Source organism: Staurois parvus, unplaced genomic scaffold (genome assembly GCF_062004578.1).
Source record: "Staurois parvus isolate SC_StPar_1 unplaced genomic scaffold, SC_StPar_1.0 ptg000081l, whole genome shotgun sequence".
In the NCBI taxonomy this organism is placed as follows: Eukaryota; Metazoa; Chordata; class Amphibia; order Anura; family Ranidae; genus Staurois; species Staurois parvus.
The window spans coordinates 11185495-11206618 of record NW_028317877.1 but is presented as its reverse complement, the minus strand read 5'-3'; the positions used below and the strand labels follow the sequence as shown (position 1 = coordinate 11206618).

Here is a 21124-nt window from a genome sequence, read left to right as displayed (position 1 = left end):
ATTTTCAGCTTTCAGTGCGGTCGAATTACAATTGACCGGTCATGCAACACTGTACCCAAATGACATTTTTATAATTTTTTTGAAACACATAGAGCTTTCTTTTGGTGGTATTTGATTACCACAGGGGTTTATATTTTTTGCTAAACAAAAAAAAAAAAAAAAAAAAAAAAAAGACTACAAATTTTGAAAAAAAAAAAAAAAAAAAAAAACCTTTTTCTTCGTTTCTGTTATAAAATTTTGCAAATAAGTAATTTTTCTTCTCTGATGTGCGCTGATGAGGCTCTGATGAGGTTGCAGTGATAGGCACTCATAGGCAGCACTAATGGGCCCTGATACAGTGGAGAAAATAATTATCTGATCCCCTGCAGATTTTGTAAGTTTGCCCACTTACAAAGAAATTTAGGGTCTATACTTTTTATCATAGGTGTATTTTAACCGCCTCCCGCCCGCCATATAGCACAATGACGGGCGCATGATGGTTCTCTCATTCTAGGAGGACGTCATAGGACGTCCTCCCATTCTAACTGTGCATGCGCCGTTCCGGGAGCGCGCAGTGCGGCAAACGGCGGTGTGCTGTGTCCCTTGGACACAGCGGATCACCGATCGACGGAAAGAGCCGAAGATGTCAGCTCGGTCATGTGATCAGCTGTGCCCAACCACAGCGGATCACATGTAAACAGGGAAATGGTGGGTATCGGCATTTCTCTCCTCACGAGCTGTCACGCTGACAGCTCAAGAGGAGAGCAGAGCCGGTAATTGGCATTCCTCTGAGGGGACATGAACACAGATCATCAGAGCACTGATGATCAGTGTGCCCTGATGATCTGTGTAGCCCCAGCAGTGCCATCTGTCAGTGTCCATCAGTGCCAGCTCTCAGTGCTCATCCATGCCACCTGCCAATGCCCATCAGTGCCACATCAGTGCAACATTTCAGTGCCTACCAGTACACACCAATGCCCCATATCAGTGCCCATCTGAGCTGCCTTTGTGTCACCCATCAGTACCAGTCAGTGCCACCTATCAGTGCCAGTCAGTGCCGCCTATCAGTGCCACCTATCAGTGCCATATATGAGTGCTGCCTGTCAGTGCCCATCAGTGCCACCTACCAGTGCCTCCTCATCAGTGCAGCCTATCAGTGCCCATCACTGTAGCCTCATTAGCGCACATCAGTGAAGCAGAAAAATCACTTATTTACAAAATGTTATAACAAAAATTAAGAAAAACTTTTTTTCAAAATTTTCAGTGGTTTTTGGTTTGTTTAAGAAAAAATAAAAAAACCCAGAGGTGATTAAATACCAACAAAATTAATCTGTCACAAAAAAAATGATAAAAATTTAATATGGGTACAGTGTTGCATGACTGTGCAATTGTCATTCAAAGTGCGACAGCGCTGAAAGCTGGAAATTGGCCTGGGCAGGAAGGGGGTATAAGTGCCCTGTAGGCATGTGGTTAAATGATAGAGACAGAATATCAACCAAAAATCCAGAAAAAAAAACGATACAAATGTTATAAAATTGACTGGCAGTTCAGTAAGTAAAATAAATTTGATCCCGAAGCAAAGTGTGACTTAGTACTTGTTGGAGAAACCCTTGTTGGCAAGCACAGAGGTAAGACGTTTGTGTAGTTGGTTACCAGGTTTGCACACATCTCAGCAGGGATTTTGGTCCTCTCTTCTTTACATATCTTCTCTAAATCCTTAAAGGTTTCTTGACTGTCACTTGGGAACTCCCACCATAGATTTTCTATAGGATTAAGGTCTGGAGACTGGCAAGGCCACTCCATCACCTTAGTGTACTTTATCGTGAATAGGTCCTTTTTTGCCTTGGCGGTATGTTTTGGGTCACTGTCATGCTGGAAGACCCATCCACGACCCATCTTCAGTGTTTGGGCTGAGGGAAGAAGGTTCTCATCCAAGATTTTACAATACATGGCCCGGTCCATTGGCCCCTCAATGTGGCAAAGTCGGCCTGTACCTTTAGCAGAGAAACAGCCCCAATGCATATTTCCACCTCAGTGCTTGGCTGTAGGGATGGTGTTCTTCGGGTCATAATCAGCATTTTTGTTCCTCCCAACACGGTGAGTTGAGTTAGTGCCAAAAAGCTCAATTTTGGTCTCATCTGACCACAGCACTTTCTCCCAATCCTTCTCAGAATAATTTAGATGTTAATTTGCAAACTTCAGATGGACCTGTACATGTGCCTTCTTGAAGAGGGGGAACTTGTGGGCGCTGCAGGATTTCAATCCATGGCTGTGTATTGTGTTACCAATAGTATGTCTGGTGACTGTGGTCCCAACTGCCTTGAGATCATTCACAAGCCGCTAAATACCTTTTCTCATCAGCAGTATATAGCAATCTTGTGACTTCTATCAGCTTCTGGCTGGGCACTGGCCAATCTTGTAGAAGGAATTTTCATTCTCCTCTGACTGTCCTATGAGGCTGCATAACCCCTGGTCCTGCATGAGCCCTGGCCTGTCTGGACAGTGATGACTGGCCCTGTGGCAATCGCATGCACCCTCCTAAACAAAAACTAAAAAAACTCTCCGGCAATACATACACGAGCATGTGCAGAGCGTCTCCTAGGGCTCTGTACTATCAGCAGGTGGATTGGGGACAGTAAAAGAAGGGGAGGAGCAGAGAAGATATGATCAAACAGTCTTTTTACATAATGTGGAGGACTAACCCCACAGGTTCTACAGTGAGTAGAACAAGCATGCTTTACTGCATATACACACTGATTTTACTGTTTTGGGTTTTGTAACACTTTAAAATCCAGTAATACACTGTCTCACCCTGCTCTACACATACCCATTTTCTCTCTATTTTTTTTCACTGTGCCAAAAATGTAGAGGCCAATCTGCCGACAGCCTAAAGGTTTACTGCTGCTTAGAACTTTGGCCTTCAGCAAATTGGAGGATTCCAGCAAGAAGAAACAAGAAAAATGCTGGGGGCAATTTACAGCACACACTAATTTTGGTGGCATAATTATTAATGTGGAATGTATGTTTCAAGTTATAGAGCATTTCTTTTTATCAAGTTGTTATGGGTAAAGTTCTGCTTTAAAACTAGTTTCAGGAAGGCACACAAAAGGTGATTTTTCTAAGTAACACAGGTAATTTCTGAAATCTGGTGGAATCGGTATTTAATATGCCTTCCAGACAGCAGAAAATGTTCCTGAAATTAAATGTCAAATTTGCAACAGATTAAACCTAAGCTTTCCCCTGGTAGCCTTGTGCACCTTAACATATTGGGCCCAACAAACGGTTGATGGTTTGCCAAATATTTGGCACACAGAACATGGATTTATGGAATGCACCAAATAATTGTTCAAGCTGAAAGGTTTGAACGAGAAGATGCAACTAGTGCGTCAACTGTAAACAAAATCCCAAAGTGCTGGGGGAAAGTAGTATCATCTGCACTAAATACATAATTTTCCGAAAGTCATTTTGTCAATAATGTGCATAATTGAGGTGTGCAGCATTGCGCTGAAAGGATGATGGTGCAAGACAGTCAAGATCTTGGTTTTCAAGCCTAATGAACTATACATACTGCAACATAATAGTTTATGTGGAATGCATTGTTCTACAATCAGGTGTTCACTCAACACTCTGCATTCCTCAACAACAGCCAATCAGTTTATCAAGCCCACCATGTAAAACTTACTGAACTTTTGTTTCATGCAAAGTACCATGCCAAAAGCACAAGACAAAACAACGTTACCTCATAGCAGCAGTAAAACCTTCCTCCTTGTCCCAGTTACCTAGGACCAGCTTCTATGGATCACCCCCACCCACTACAAAGCCCAAATTTGAGTTCTCACCCATCTGTAGGACAGCTGTAAAGCGGATAGGTGCATAGCTTTGAGGGTGGTTTCTTCCTTCTCTCCTTGCAATCCATTGCTCCTCGATAATTTACCAGTGTTGGAAAACATCACTCTTCAGGACATTGTTATGACACACGCTGTAATCTCCATATATTCTTTGAATGAACTAAAGGGTTGGACTGACAAGACAGCAGCATGTGCAAGTGCAGCAAAGTATAAAATGATGATGTTTTTGTAGAGCGGCATAATAATCTGAGGATTTGGGGAGGAGCAGCAGACTGCATGAGACAGCAAAGAGACTCAGGAAGCTGCTTACAGTGTGGTGACATTTTCCCACTTGCCCAGGCACATTTCCCGAAACCAAGGAAAGGGAATTCCACAACCTTGTATTTAAATAAGCATAACACAGAAATGAAAGTACTGCATGTTATGTGACTTGACACCAATGTGCCATATTACATGTCTGTCTGTATATACCAACCCAAATCGTTTTTCATAGTAACAGCTAACATTTATTTCAATTAAGCTGTTTACGCGAGCTTTATAAAGCGAGAGCTCAGTCTTGAATGGCTCTGTACACAACAGCAGCCTCAACACACCTTCACTCATTCACTTTTGTTTTGTGCAGAACTCGCCTAGAGAGGTAAGGGGGTAAAAAAAAATTAAAATAAATGAAATTACTCTTTTAAAAAAAGTTATATTTTAAACTCATATGACCTCTGCTTTTTATCTTTTGAACTGTGCTCTTGAGTTGCACATTCAGAAAAGTTCCACAATGTACTCAGAGAAAAGTCAGAACAGTTGTGTGTAAATCCTGAGTCATTTCTATGATGAAAGAGTACTCATGTTTCTCAAAAGTCTATTGAAATGTGTGTGTCATTATGGTTCCTCCTATACCTGTCAGCAAACACTCATCACTACAATTAACACCAGGATTTGTGAGATGTAAATGAGTATTTTGACATATTCCTGCATGTCACGAACAAAGACGGAACCAATTATATTCATGTATCGGCATAACATGCACAGCTACATGTTGACATTTACCTTAGTGCTGAAAGCTTAAAGTGTCTAATGTCAGAATTAAAAATATAAATAAATAAAATGTTTGGATAGAATTTGGAAAGTTTGGCAACCCTGTCAGGTACGACAGGTTGTAGTCTGTGTCACTGCTGGGGAGATTCACTCTTTTTATTTGTCCAGGTGACTTCTGTCACTGGCATTGAAATTGAGGGAAACCCTGATAGTTTGAACTGATGTGGTGTGCGCTAAAAAAAAAAAAAAGTAGAACATTCTTAGTGCAGTCATGCAACACTATACCCATATGAAATTTTTATCATTTTTTGTGACAGATAAAACTTTATTTTGGTGGTATTTAATCACCTCTGGGTTTTTTATTTTTTCTTAAACAGACCAAAAACCATTGAAAATTGTGAAAAAAAAAAAAGTTTTTTTTTAGTTTTTGTTATAAAATTTTGTAAATAAGTGATTTTTCTCCTTCACTGATGTGTGCTAATGAGGCTGCAGTGATGGGCACTGATAGGCTGCACTGATGGACACTGATAGGTGGCACTGATGAGGATGCACTGGTAGGTGGCACTGATAGGTATTGACAGGCATCACTGATGGGCACTGAAAGGCAGCACTGATAGATGGCACTGATAGGTGGCACTGATGTGAACTGGTAGGCACTGATATGTGGCATTGATGGGCACTGGCACGAGGCACTGACACAAGGCACTGATGGAAACTGACAGGTGGCACTGCTGGTGCTACACTGATCATCAGGGCACACTGGTCATCAGTGCCCTGATGATCAGTGTACATGTCCCCTCCGCGGAAAGCTCTCCTCTCTTCTCGATCTGTCAGCGTGACAGCTCGAGAGGAGAGAAATGCTGATAACCGGCATTTCCCTGTTTACATGTGATCAGCTGTGATTGGACACAGCTGATCACATGACCGAGCCGACATCTTCAGCTCTTTCCATGATCGATGATCCGCTGTGTCTGAAGGACACAGCGCACCGCCGATCGCCGCGCTGCGCACTCCCTGAGCTGCGCATGCGTGGTGAGAATGGGAGGACGTCATATGACGTCCTCCCAGAACGAGAGAACCGCCTTGCATTCGTCATATTACTACATGGCGGGCGGGAGGTGGTTAAAATAATAAACATGTTATACTTACCTGCTCTATGCACAGAGCTCCCCAGAACCTCCTCTTCTAGGGTCCCACACTGGTGCTCTCAGCGCCTCCACACAACAGTTTACATGGACTTTGGTTGATCTAAGGTTGTATTGTTGCAGTTTATATGGACTTTGTTTGATCTAATGGGCCATTATTGGAGGTGTGATACATCATTTAGGTTTTGTCTTCAAGCAGTAACAGTCTTTTATAGAATACGTAAGTGTATTGGTTGGGCTTGATGGCCACTTGACAGGCTAATCTAAGACTACACCTCTTTTTTCATGCTTCATGATTACCCTCTTTTCTTTTTTTTTTCCCCTTAGTGTATACACTTATGCCACGCTTCTGATATCCCTATGTCTTTAAGAAAGTATTGAAGGGCATTCACCCATATGACTCTCCAACTGGCACTCACCGTGGGTTACCGCCATGCATTTTCAAAATTTGAGACGTCATGTAAGTGGTATAGATCATTGCCTACAACTTTGGAGTACGTTGTTATATGTATTATATGTATATATTATTTTGTTTGTTTTTTCAGTTAGGACATTCTTCTCTGCCTCTAAGAATACAAGGTCCCAAGGAAGCAAATAATGTGAACTGCATCGACTTCTTGGAATACATATGTCATATTGGTACAATGTTGTATGACCGCGCAATTGTCATTCACAGTGCGACAGCGCTGAAAGATGAAAATTGGCCTGGGCAGGAAGGGGGCTATAAGTGCCCAGTAGGCAAGTGGTTAAAGTACACCTCCAGTTTTTAATGAACTTTAAATAGTTCTTTTGGACCAAGCTAGTCCAAATGAACTATTACCTTCACTACCCGATGCAGCAACTGTCTGCACTGTATGAACTGTACAGAGCTGAAGTTACAAACAGTATACACCGCTGTTTTTAAGCAGTGAGATGTAGACTTCCTGTCCCATTCCTGGAGCAAAATAGAGTTGGGCTGAGTGCTTCTCATCCAGTCACAGGGAGATTTGTATTCTATGAATGAATACGCTTCCTCTGATTGGCTGAGGTGGATGGATAACATCATGATCTCCACTTCAGCCAATCAGAGGAAACTTTGTATTCATTCATAGCATAAAAAGCTTTCTGTGAAAGGTTAAGCAGTGCTCAGCCTGACTCCATTTTGTTCCAGGAGTAGGATGGGAAGTACACAGAAATATATACAATGTATACTGTAGGTGGCTGTGGCTACATGTAGCTCATGCAGCACACAGTCGCTGCATCTGTTAAAGTGGAACTAAAGGAAGAATACTCACCTCCCTAACACTGGTGCCGGCATCTTCTCCTGTGTGCCGGGTTTCAGAAATCTTCATTGGCTGGCGTGGGATGAAGTCATCAGTGCACACAGGATTGGCCAGGCCATGGCAAGCTGAACTGCGCATGTCTAGTATGGGAATCATCATGAGCAGGCAGGTAGGTAGACATTGCAGTAAAATACCTGCCTACTCACAGTGCATCACAGCAGAACTTTAGTTCCGCTTCAATGAAGATAATAGTTTGGTCCAAAATAACTACAGTGGGTATAGAAAATAATCACCCCCTTGAAAATAATCACTATTTTTGCTTTGCAGCCTGAAATGAAGACAGGCACAGTTTTAGTTTTATCCATCTGTATTTATCAGTGCAACTTATAACATCCAAGTGAAAGATAAAACACATACATGTCAGAAAACAATTTAAAAAATTCAAAAACAGAATCACCAAGTTGGAAAAAGGATAATTTCCTTGTGTCAGTATTTTGTTGAACCACCTTTTTCTTTAATCCTTTAGTCTGTTGGGATATATCTCTGCTAACTTTGCACATCTAATATTTGTAATATTTGCCCACTCATCTTTGCAGACCTGCTTAGGTTCAGTTAAATTTGATGGTGACCGTTTGTGGACTGCAATCTTCAAGCCATTCCACAGATTTTCAATGGGGTTTAAGTCTGGGCTCTGACTAGGCCATGCAAGGATATTCACCTTTTTCTCCTTCAACCACTGTGTGGTCATTTTTGCTGTGTGCTTTGGGTCATTGTCATGTTGGAAAGTAAATCATCTTCCCATTTACAACTTTCTGACGGAGGGCAGCAAAATTTCCTCAAGAATTTGACGGTATTTTGCTCCATCCATTTTTCCTTCTATCCTGACAAGTGCAGCAGTCTCTGTGGCAGAGAAACACCCACATAACATGACATTGCCACCTCCATGCTTCACTGTAGGATTGGTGTTATTTGGATGGTGGGCTGTATTGGATTTCTGCCAGACACATCGTTTAGTATTGAGGCCAAATAATTCAATTTAGTCTTGTCTGACCATAACACCTTTTTCCATGTGTTTTGGCAAAGCTCAGTCATGACTGCATGTGGCCTTTCTTGCAGAGTGGCTTTTATTCTTGTAACCCTCCCATACAAGCCACATTTGTGAATAATCTGTGATATTGTCGTCACATGCACACAATGATCACTTGACATAAATTCCTGAAACTGCTTCAGAGTTGCTGTAGATCTCTTTCTTGGTAGCCTCTCTGATCAGTTTCTTCCTGGCTCTTTCATCCAGTTTGGAGCAACGTCTTGATCCAGGGAGGGTCTGTGTTGTTAGTGGTGGTAAAGTCACTTTGTATATTTTTACCTACAGGTAAGCCTATAATAAAAACTTACCTGGAGGTAAAATTAATAACTCCTAAACGTACACCGTTTAGGAGATATTCTACAGAGCAGCAGCCAGTGACAATACCAGTGCATGCACTCATTCAAGCAACCGCAGCCAGAGACCCCAGAAGGAAGACAGGTGAAGATGGAAGCCTTCTACAGCGGGTTTTTAAAAATGATTTTACTATCGCTATAACAATAGACTTCACTGTGCTTCTAGGCATTGATAAAGCCTTTAAAATGTTTTTGTATCCATCTCTTGACTTGTGCCTGTCCACAACTTCATCCTGGAGATCTTCTGACAGTGCCTAGCCACCCATATTTGATTATTTGCACTACTGGCACTGAAATGCTCCAATTCATGCTCAGCTAATCAAAATGACCACACCTGATCACAGTTGAAAGTCTAATGGCTTTGTGTGCTACTGGGAAGATGATTAGCTATACCTGACTGAGTTTACAAGTCATTTTTAGGAGGGATCGATCCTTTTTCCAACTCAGTGATTCTGTTTTTGATTTTTTTTTTTTTGTTTTACATGTTGGTGTTTTATCTTTCACTTGGATGTTATAAGCTGCAAATACAGCTGGATAAAACAAAAACTGTGTCTGCATTCATTTCAGGCTGCAAAGCAACAAAATGTGATTATTTTAAAAGGGGGTTGATTCTTTTTTTTTTTTTCCCCAGGTACTTATACAGCGCTGTCAATTTACATATCTATTGTACATTCACATCAGTCCCTAACCCTCAAGGGGCATACAATCTAAGGTCCCTAACTCCCATCATACATACACATACTAGGGCCAATGTAGACAGGAGCCAATTAACCTACCGGCATGTCTTTGGATTTTCTATACCCACTGTCTTTGGCCTCATGCACATAGGATGTTTTGCAAACTCTCCTAGAAGCCTCTCCCCTGGTAGCAGTGCTTTATCAAAAAAAAAAAAAAAAAAAAAAAAAAAAAAGCTTGTAAAAGTTTAGGCACATCAAACAATTTGAATGAATTAATGCTCAAACGCTAAATGAGCCTAGGATTAATGAGCATTTACAATGGTCAAGCATTTTGTTTGCCAAAATGCTGCTGCTCCTGGACGCACTAGCAGTGGGGGTTTTTTCTGTCTCTAAAAGCCTACTAGGGGGTTATTTAATAAAACTGGAGAATGCAAAATCTGGTGCAGCTCTGAAACCAGTCAGCTTCCAGGTTTTATTACCAAAGCTTAATTGAACAAGCTGTAGTTAGAAGCTGACTGGCTACTATACAGAGCTGCACCAGATTCTGAGTGCACCAGTTTTAGTAATGCTACTTTAAACACTGATCGTGGCAAAAATGCATATGCGTGTGTTTTTGCCATGTTTTTACAGGACATGGTGCATTTTTTTTTCTTCAGAAAAAAAATTCAGAAAGCAGGATTTAAAAAAAAAATGCACCTGCCATGAGCTCGCAAAGGAGGTTACAGGAAGCCAGCAAGAAAAAAAAAAACCACAACACAGTAAGAAAAGATTTCATGAAATATAGATCACAGGACGTAGCTGATGTGTATGAACTATTTTTAGAGAATAGGGATCTCATAAATTGTCACTTTTTATCAGCTAAAACATACGATAAACAGGATCACCTTTAGGCTCCGTTCAAATCTAGGCATTTTGTATCACAGGCAGAATAACTGCTATTCTGTCTGCGATCCCAAAATCTGTGCAAAACTGGCAAATCGCACCAAGCTTGTTCAGATGCCATTTTCAAGGGCTCCTAAACTCAAGCTGGTTCAGATGCCATTTTCAAGGGCTCCTAAACTCAAAAACGCTTATCACACTCGTGTGATACTGCCGCGATTGTTGCGCAATAAATCGTGCTGCAATCGTGGAAAACCACATTGTGCAAAGCTTGTTGCCCAAAAAGGAGCTTCCTTTGGGGTGACAAGGTTTCTGCAATTGCAGCTCGATTTATCACACAACAATCGCGGCAGAATCGCAACACATTTTAGGTGCCATTGAAAATGAGTGGCACTGTCATTTTTGCACAGAGTTTTGGGATTGCAGGAAGAATTGCGGTGATTCTGCCCACAATACAAAACGTCAGGATGTGAATGGAGCCTACAGTGGATCCCGTTTAAGCATTTAAAAACATACATTTTAATGTTTGGAGTTGCATGTATGGCTCTGCACATCCTTATAGAGTTACATGGACAGTTTAGGGAGGACTACAACCCCCATGCTGCTTTACACGGGTGGAGATTATTTCTGCTTGTTCCTTCCTCAATTCAGGATCATCAACCACTCTAGACAAAGAGGTAGATGGCAGGGCGGGGGTAATTGAATACTGAAAACTTTTATACTTTTTTTTTGTTAAGGAGCCCATGACGTTACGCCGCCAGATCACGGAGGTCCAGCAGCCACCAAAAATACCCAGCTGGTTAGTGCTTACGGCAGCTTTCATGCTGCATACTACAAAATATGATCATGGGCGAAGGCTTTGTGGATTTGAGTAGTAATTGAATGTGTGTTCATGTTTTTATGAATTTTGCTCATTAATAAAACCATTTATAATTTTTGACATACTACACTATGGGCACCATTTTTTTGCTTTGTACTAAGCATTTAATCCCCCAGGACTCCAGGTGAACATCTCTAGTTCCAGAGGAAAGTGATCCATCACTGACTCCTACCGCAACCTACTTACTAAGGAGACTCCTAAGATGCCATCCCACTACCTAACCCCAGGGAAGAGTCTACATATTCCATGCAGCATCCTTTGCAGGATAAGAGGGAACCTCTGGTATACTTGATGAGATTATTGCACATCTGGTGAGTATGCAATTTTATTATTCTTTGCACATCGCCGAAACATATGCCTACCGGGATTATTATAGTCATCACCTTGAGTCACTACCTTGATTATACCTCTCCACCCATAATTGAACTTATATTATATACTTTGGACATTTTATCTGGTGCCCCTATAAAGTTTATTATTTTTAGCTTTAGGTGGTCATATCTATTCATATATTTAGCGCTGCACTTTTATTGTTATATCATTCAGAAGGTTTTATGGTTTCCTTTCAGTGCATTAGCTGCTTTTACTGTTTCGGTTTCTAGCGCTCGCTGAATTTCTACCTTTTAAAGGTGAGCTTAAAGTGGAGCGCCAGTCAAAATGTAAAAATAATAAAAGCCAGCAGCTGCAAAACTGTAGCTGCTGACTTTTAAAAAGCAGACATTCACCTGACCCTTGATTCAGCGATGTCCTCACTCACCAGCACTGGCATCTTAAGTGTGGGCACCAAGCTGTGACAGCTTGCAGCTTCACAGTCAGGTGCCCACTGCACATGCGCGAGTAGCGCTGTGCCTTGTGAATAGTCCTGCAGTCTTCTAGGACCTGTCACATGTCCCAGAAGACTACAAGGGAGGGAGGGGGAGGACAACTTCCGCTTTCAATCACCTAGGCGATCACAGCAAAGTGGGAACGGGTACCCATCAAACTCAAAATCTTAACGTGGAGCGGAGGACGAGGCCTCAAAGTGGAACTTCCCCTTTTGGGTGGAGCCCTGCTTTAAGACTAGATTCACACCTATGCAGTTTGCAGTTCCGTTTCTGCAGTGCGTTTTGCGGTGCATTATTGCAAATGCGTTTTTGATGCTTTTTTTTCCTTATTGTTAGGCAGATTAAAACACAAAACGCAGCAAAAATGCACTACATGCTTTTCTGCAGCGTTTCCATTGAAGTCTATAGCACCCAAAACGCAACTTTTTGCATTTAAAAAAGTCCCTGACCCTTTCCACCGGCGAAAACGCGTAGATGTGAACCTGTCTCATAGGAAATCATTGTAAATGGACTGTACTGCATTTCTGCAAAACGCTGTGGAAAACACTTAGGTGAGAACCTAGGGTTAGCTGAATCTGCTTTAGTGTTGTGTGTCAACATTCCTAAGGTGACAACGCTGCTCCTGCACACTCAGGGAGCGTTGTCACCTTAGGAGTGAAAACTGCAGGATTACCAGGTACAAAGAAAAGAAAGTCTGGTGAGAAACAACCACAAGAGCAAAGCCATGAAAATAAAAGGCTAAGCTACCACAAATTCAGTTTTGGGTTTGGATACACTATTAAATAAAAAGGTCTTTTTTTAGTTCTTGGTGCTACATGGTTGTTTATAGGTTTGGTTAATCCTCAGCAAAAGAACAGTAGCAGGTTTAACAGAATAATAATTAGTCAGGTTCGCACAACATCGGCATGCATAGGCAGAAGAAAGCAAGGCGCATGCGCAGTAAAAGAGCTGGCACGGTACTCGCCATATTAGGTATTGGCCAATGGCAGACAGTCTAAGCATTGCCCGCACTATCGTTTTATACTCGCCTGCTGCTTTCAGCTTCCTGCACGTAGCTGTCATCGGTGATCACCTGCGGCCGAATAGGCCTCCGTTGCCTCAGCCCATCTCCGTCCTCCATGCTCCCGCTTCCACCAAGGGCAACACAGACACAGCTGCAGCTAACGGGAGTGGGACGTCACGCCACAGCCAATAGGAAAATATCTTTCATCAGTCTCGGCCAATAGAAATGCAGCCCTGGGTTGGCCACAGTGCTGCTGAACTCTTTTACCTCAGAGGGAGTGCTCGAGGTGAAGAGTGACATTTCAGTCAGCATTAACCCTTCAGCTGCTGCGGGTTAGCCCACACATGGAACCACCAATGACAGTGTAAATGGATTCATTGTATCAATAAAACGCATATAGCATGACAGAAAGTTGCCAGACCTCCTAGTGTTTTATTAATAATATTCTTGAATAGTACAGGAATGAGAGGCCTGCTGAAATGGTCTATACAACCACCAAAGAAGTACAAACAAAGTCATGTAACCTATACAGAATGTAAACGTTAACCACTTGCCCTCCAGAGGATTTACCCCCATTCCTTACCAGAACATTTTTTGTGATACGGCACTATGTTACTTTAACTGGCAATTACACGGTCATGCAACGCTGTACCCAAATTAAATTTACGTCCTTTTTTTCCCCACGAATAGGGCTTTCTTTTGGTAGTATTTGATCGCCTGTGCGACTTTTATTTTTTGCACTATAGAAAAAAAAATAAAGACCGACAATTTTGAGGAAAAAAAACAATATTTTTGACTTTTTGCTATTAAACATGTTCAGTAAACAAATTTAAAAAATCAAATTTTGTCATAAATTTAGGCCAAAATGTATTCTGCTCCATGTCTTGGCTAAAAAAAATTCCAATGTGTGTAAATTAATTGGTTTACGTGAAAGTTATAGATTTACAAATGGAGGTATATATAGTGGAATTTATTTTTTCTACTAGTAATGGCGGTGATCAGCAACTTATAGCGGGACTGCGGCAGGCATTCTGACACTGGGGGGAACTGACTTGGTGTCACTGACATCCGCAGTGACACCAATACAGTGATCAGTGCTAATAAAAAGCACTAATACTGTACTAATGGCACTGGGCAGGAAGGGGTTAACAGCTGGGGCAATCAAAGGGTTAACTGTGTGCTGTTTCACATTATGTGCTGTGTGCGTGTTTCACTGTAAGCACACTGCTTTGTATGGCTCTGCTCTGCAAACTACCATATCAAATAAAACGATAGAACACATAATAAAGATAATTGTAGGTGCTTGTGAAACCCGGAAACTTTGCTACTTCACCTGTTTAACCACTTGCTGTCCGGCCGCTGTATATAAACAGCCGGACGGTGGCAGTCCAGGGGCAGGTTGCCGTTCATAAACAGCACCTGCCATTTTGGACTGTGCGTGCTCCCTGGGAGCGTGCAGTACTGTGATCCGGTGCCCGCTGTGTCCTCCGGACACAGTGGAACACCAATCGTCGTATGGGACCTCTGTGCGAGGTCCCGATTATGTGATCACTGATTGGCCAATCAGTGATCACGTGCAGAGTAGTAAGCAAGATGTCACTTCCTGACATCATTGCTTACTGCATGTGAAATCTGTGAATGATCACAGAGGTCACATGGTACAAGACTATTCACAACAGCCTTGTACCATGTGACAAGCTGTGACCAATCACAGCTCACACAGTATTTCTCAATTGCTGCAAGAATGCAGCCAGAGAGGAGAAATGATTGTTTTTACAGCCTTTATGACAGTATGTAAAAAAAACATAAATAATAATATAAAAAAATAAAATAAAAATGTAAAAAAAAATTTAAAATGATAATTTTTGGTTATAAACTAATTTGGGTTATTTTTTTTGCTAAAAAGATAACTGAATACATTTTGGCCAAGATTTATGATGAAATATTATTTATTTGCAAAATTTTATAAGAAAAACACTTTTTTTTTAAATGTTTGGACTTTTTAATTTATAAAGCAAAAAAAATAAAAATCCCTGTGGTGAATAAATACCACCAAAATAAAGCTTTATCTGTCTATAAAAAAAATGCTAAAAAATTCATATGGGTACAGTGTTGCATGACCGCGCAATTGTAATTCAAAGTGTGGTAGCACTGAAAGCTGAAAATTGGCCTGGACAGTTAGGGGGTGAAAGTGTCCGGACTTGAAGTGGCTAAATGGTGTCCCTATAAAGGCTCATTCATACCAGGGTGGTCCATTGTGATGCGTTTAAGGCTACTTTCAGAAGGCAGAAAAGCAATGGATAGTTTTCTGCATTCAGAAGCAGAGGCAGCAACTCCCAGTGCTATGACCACTTAGAAACTGACCGATTAGCTGTTACCAGTTTGTGCGCGGCCAAAACTCAGCAGAAACGCAGACCCTAGATGCACACTGCGGCTAGGGTCACTCAGAGGCTGTAGTCGCATTTAACTGCATAGATGAGCAGGTACATAGGGACAGGCTTTATAATCGAGTCGAACATTGGGTGTTCGTGTGTTCAGCGAACACACGAACATCACTGGCTTTCGTCGGTCTATTCGCCCGCCGCGCCCCACAATCTACTGCTCTCTTACAGTGCATTATGATTGGCCAAAGCATTGTACCTGAACACAGATCAGATGCAATGCTTTGGCCAATCGCAGCTAAATTCACTGTGGGAGCCATGATTGGCCAAAGTCTTGATGGCTCACGGGCTAAGTCCATGCCCCACACTATATAGGGCTGCGTACACAGTAGCCTTGTGTAGTGTATTGATGGAGTTAGATAGGTGAGGATAGTTAGTGGTGTGTTAGGAGACAGTGTAGTGCATTGTTGTGGAGCAGTGTAGTGGTGTTAGTGTTGTTTTTACAGCCAGGGGCAGACTGACAACTCATGGGGCCACCGGGCAATAGGGAATCATGGGGCCCCTGTGTCCTTGCCCAAACTCAAAAAATCCTATGAAAAAGGTACCAGGGGCATCTCATGGGACCGTTAGTAAAAAATAGGTTTAGAGGTTCAAATATAAATTACTGTATCACCCAATATATGGCTTCCATCCAGTAGCCAAAAAATATGCAGACCAACAAAGAAATTTGTGAAAAGAGATTCACAAGAAAGCGGCTACATTATGGACAGAATGCGATACTCAGAAAAATTTCCAAAAATTATGCTTTATTACACATTAATAATTGACAATCGGGCAATCGCCCTGGTTTACCATCACCTCAGTATGAGACAATACACACAGACCTAAAACCATTTAAAATCACACCAAGACCGGTCTGGATATATATGTGCTGCAAAGGCTGTGACAACCATAGTCTAGAGCATGTGCAGCACCACACATTGGTTACACTCCCTGTAGGAGGTGTTATCAAAAAATTGTACCATAGGTATATAATATCACATGCTATGTATATAAGCAAATACAGTTACCACGTGGAGAGATGCATAACCCTAAGCCTATACAAGGCAATGTGGGTAAAAAATTGAATGAAAAAAAGGGGGAATAAACCCCAGTAATGTAATTATGGATTCATGCAGTACAACCCTGTAAAGGCACATGTGGTTGGGGCCCATCTACCCGTAGTAGACGCAAATAGTTTCAAAGATTCTTTTAGATGAAAGAGTCCCTGTTGATATCTTGATGGAAAGATGAATATAGATAGCAGAGCCCTGCTTTATATGGTTTCTTCACCACAACATGTGGACTACAAACCACTTTAATATTTGAAATAGAATGAGGCCCAATGGGTCTTCCGCCTGTTGCAATATATGTTGTATATCTTGCATCTAGATAATGCATCATAATGTCCCCATCCTGAAATAAGACAAATAATATGAGGATAGTCACTCTGGGTACTCTCACTCTGATGTATATATATATAAGTAACAAGATGCCTTCTTCATTAATCTTGTAACAGTCCACTCACCACCTGTGCCATGGGTAGTAAAAAATAGAAATATCCTTCATAGGTTGATCTAAGGAACAGCCGCTTACATCAGCTGACATTTCGCGGGTTCCAATCTCTCCATGGCGCCTGTACAGCTTTTGCATGACTCATGGCATGTGAAAATGACTGCCTCCTTGTAGGTCGGCGTGCATATCGCCAATGCGCAGGACCGGAAGTGACGTATCTGACGTATGACGTCAACGCGTTTCGCCGATGGGCGTATCTCACTCAGCTTCGTCAGGACCAATGAGATTCCTGCCTTTCAAGTTCCTATTTATAGTGGGTTTAAACCCACCCACATATGCAAATTATTAACCTGCAGCTATTCTCAATGGGAAAAAGGCTAATTACTTAGCACAACAGCTGGTCATTTATCACATTTAAAACAACAGGCAACTGAACACATCAAAGAGAGGAAAGGCTTATCATGTTCTATTGACATTTAAAGGGAATAAATAATTACCGCAAACTCACCAAAAGATGGTGATATTAATTAGGAAATCCCTGTATAAGGCTATTTGACCAAAGATACCTGGAGATCACACTGAACGTTTATTAACATGCTGCTATTCTCAATGAAAAAGAGGCAAATTACTTAGCAGAACAGCTGATCTTTTATCAAATTTAAATTTAAACCACGAGGTAACTGGACACATCTATAAAGGGGAAGGTTTATCATGTTCTATTAACGTTAAAAGAGATAGAAAATTACCGCAAACTCACCAAAAGATGGCGATATTAATTAGGAAATCCCTGTATAAGCCTATTTATCCAGAAATACCTGGAGATCACATTCAACATTTAACCCCTTTGGGAACAATGTATCAAGTTTATATATCCAGTATTTTTCCTTTCTTAATAATTCTTTATCAAAATCATCTCTCCTTTGGGGAAAATGTAATGCATGGAAACCTTTCACTTTTGTACCATCCAATTTACCCCCGTGATGCTTAGCATAGTGTTGAGCTAAATTACTTTCAGGGTCATTGGATCTGATATCTCTAAAGTGTTTGCCTATTCGTACCTTAAGTTGTCTTTTAGTTTTACCTATATACATCTTTTTGCAAGGAGAAGTCAATATATATAGTACTATGTATGTAGGTAAAACTAAAACTGAAACCTTACGAAACTGAAGTGATGAAATGCTCATAGCTTCCAATTTATTAGACTATAGAGATGATTGGCACCATTCCGGTCTCCAATCAGCTCTACGATCAGCTGGTAGAAACACCGGCTACATTCTCTGTGGAAGGCAGCGGGGGAGGGGGGCATTGTCTCCCACTGCTTGTAAAAGCAATCCTGCAGCTAATTAGCCACTAGGATTGCTTTTACATGAAAACTGATCGCTGGCTGAAAAAAACGATACCAGGATGATGCCTGCAGCTGTAGGCATCATCCTTGGATAACCATTCAAAGTCCAGTGATTTACCAGTACGTCGCTGGTCCTTGCTGGATATATATGCTATGTTCTTTTTTTTAAGTATGTAGCCTGTGGGCTGAATGTTAAAAAAGAAGAAATCTATGCCAGAAAAAGTGTGTGGTATGCCCACCATTAGAATATACCGTCCTGCATCCATCCACTTCTAATGGTGGGCACACGTTAGGTTGCACAGTGCCACATGTGCCAATTTCAAGATTGTACAAATGTCTAAATAGTCCCACACTTGAATAAAAATTGTCCATGTATAAATGGTACTCCATATGGAAAAAGGATGACTCCAAGTCCCAAATTATCTTGCCACTGCTCCCCATGTAGTCTGGGCATCTGGGGGGCTCTACTTGACTATCTTTTCCCTTGTAAATCCAAAACTTATATGTATAGCATGTTGCCCTCTCACAGGTCTTATACATCTTGACCCGATATCTGGCACGCTTGCTGGGGAGTAATTGTCTGAATGCAAGGCTGCCAGAAAAATTAATGAGGGACTCATCAATGTAGATTTTTTGCTGGGGAGTATAGACATCTGCAAATTTGTGGTTAAGGTGATTTACAAGGGGCCAAATTTTGTGGAGCTGGTCAAATTCAGGGTCACCCCAAGGAAGACAGATTGTATTGTCGTTGAAATGCATAAAACACATTATACTCTCATATCTATACCTGGCCATGGCAGCAGAGATATATGATGAATCGAGTCTGTGGATTAATACAAATGCAATTCATTTTTTTTAGTAATTCCCATGTTGAGGGTTAGGCCCAAAAAAACTTTAAATTGTTGTGCATATAATTTGCTTTAATCCACAATCAATGTATACAGATCTTCCGTGAAAAACAGTTCCAAAAAATCATGGGGAGTAGTTAAATTTGCTGTTTCCACCTGAATTCCGGGTTGGGCAGTGAATGGGTGAAGTACGGGTGCTGCAGAATTTGTGGGCTGCCAATCGGGATTTGCAAGCACATCCAGAAGGATACTAGGGGCTCTACAGGCCTGAGTGCGAATTCTTGTGGGATAATACTTGTGCTCGCCACCGCATCAGCTTGTACTCCACTTATGGAAATCGCCACTCACCAAGTCATACTGCAGTGCTGGTATGTGAAAGACCAGGATGTACTAGGCTGCTGGTGCTCACCAGTTCACCAAAGGGTAGAGCAGCACTAGTACTGGCACTCTACTGCATATGAGAGTCATCAAAATTTACCAGCAAGCGCTAACAGAGCTCAGGCCCTGATTCTGCGAGCACTGTGGTTTTGTGTGCAATGTATCAAGTGACAGTGACTGCACTTGCTGGGGGAAAAGGGGGGGTAAGCTTTGGGGCTAAACGCAGGTGTTTGCAGGTGCTGATCCTGCTAACGCTGTGTTTTTGGGGACATTATACTAATGTGAACGCTGGTATAGTGCTGATCTGATCGAAGATTTGCTCCATTCAGACACTATACTAGCAATAGAAGTTTATTGTGTATGAGCGTGTTCTTGGCAATCAAGGGGTTAAATGGGATTACTGGTGTACTGATGGGCAATCTGATGCTATATGGGAGGGGCGGGAAAACCACGGGAGTGTGAATCACGTATATATACGTGATTTTGCGCACCCGTGCCGCCCTGTAGCAGTTAAAGAAGCGGTTTGTGTTATGGCACTGCTTTAATTTAACTGACAATTGCGTGGTCATGCAACGCTGCACCCAAATTAAATTTGCGTCCTTTTTTTCCCATGAATTCAGCTTTCCTTTGGTGGTATTTGATCGCCTGTGCACTATAAGAAAAAAAAAGACCGACAATTTTGAGAAAAAAAAATATTTTGGACTTTTTGCTATTAAACATGTCCAGTCAAAAAAATGTAAAAATCAAATTTCGTCATAAATTTAGGCCAAAATGTATTCTGCGACATGTTTTTGCTAAAAAAAATCAAAATACGTGTAAATTAATTGGTTTACGTGAAAGTTATAGCATTTTACAAATGGCGGTATAGATACTGGATTTTCTTTTTTATACTAATAATGGTGACGATCAGAGACTTATGGCGGTGATCAGCAAGTTATACTGTAAGCACACTGATCGGGATGGCTGTGCTCAGCCATCCTGAGAAGTGTGCCCAATCTGACAGGCAGGAGGGCTGTTGGTAAACAATGCAGCCCACTTCTCTGTCGGTGATCGCCGGTAATCACCGGGCGCCGGTGGGTAATCACCGGCGCCCAGCGGGCAAGTACTGTGGGCAGTCCTAAAGCGGTTAATGTTATTGATTATATTTTCATTTCTTCTCCTTTATAATGATTGTCTTCAACGGTTTAACATGATATTTATTCATATTTCTGTATATTTCTCTCGAAATATGATATTTATATATCATATTTCTAATATCTAGATAATATATATTATTGTGCATTAAATCTGTCCTAGTATACATCCACGATTTTAACTGTAGAACTGTCTCTACGCAGATAAATCTCCACATTGATAATCTCATAATTTGTAATTCCCCTTGTTAGTCATTTGTAAACTGTGTTTCTTATACACTCATTTTCTTTTCTACACATTTAATGAATGCTAATACATTTTTGTAAGTATATATTATCTCCAGTATATATACTTCTGTATGTACTGTCCTTTGCATTGATCATGCCCAGCGACTTAGCCATTTGAGACATTTCTTGTTACACTGAGCATACCCAGGGACTTTGCCATATCTGAGTTTTTGCCTTGTGTAACTGAGCATGCTCATGGACTTAGACTTTTGAGAGATATTACCTAAATGG

General features: G+C 41.3%; 1 protein-coding gene across 2 annotated transcripts in view; it reads right to left on the bottom strand.

The window, feature by feature from the left end:
• The window catches only part of APMAP (adipocyte plasma membrane associated protein), a 78021-nt gene extending 64866 nt beyond the window's left edge, over positions 1 to 13155 (bottom strand). Inside the window, exon 1 of one of the 2 annotated variants that reach the window (XM_089669780.1) lies at positions 12992 to 13155. In XM_089669780.1, the coding sequence (XP_089525906.1) occupies positions 12992 to 13083 (92 nt within the window). In that variant the 5' untranslated portion in view covers positions 13084 to 13155. Of the gene's footprint in view, positions 1 to 3818; positions 4006 to 12991 lie in introns of those variants that run through there. The other variant, XM_089669781.1, reaches the window with a different exon arrangement.
• Between the last annotated feature and the right edge of the window lie 7969 nt (positions 13156 to 21124).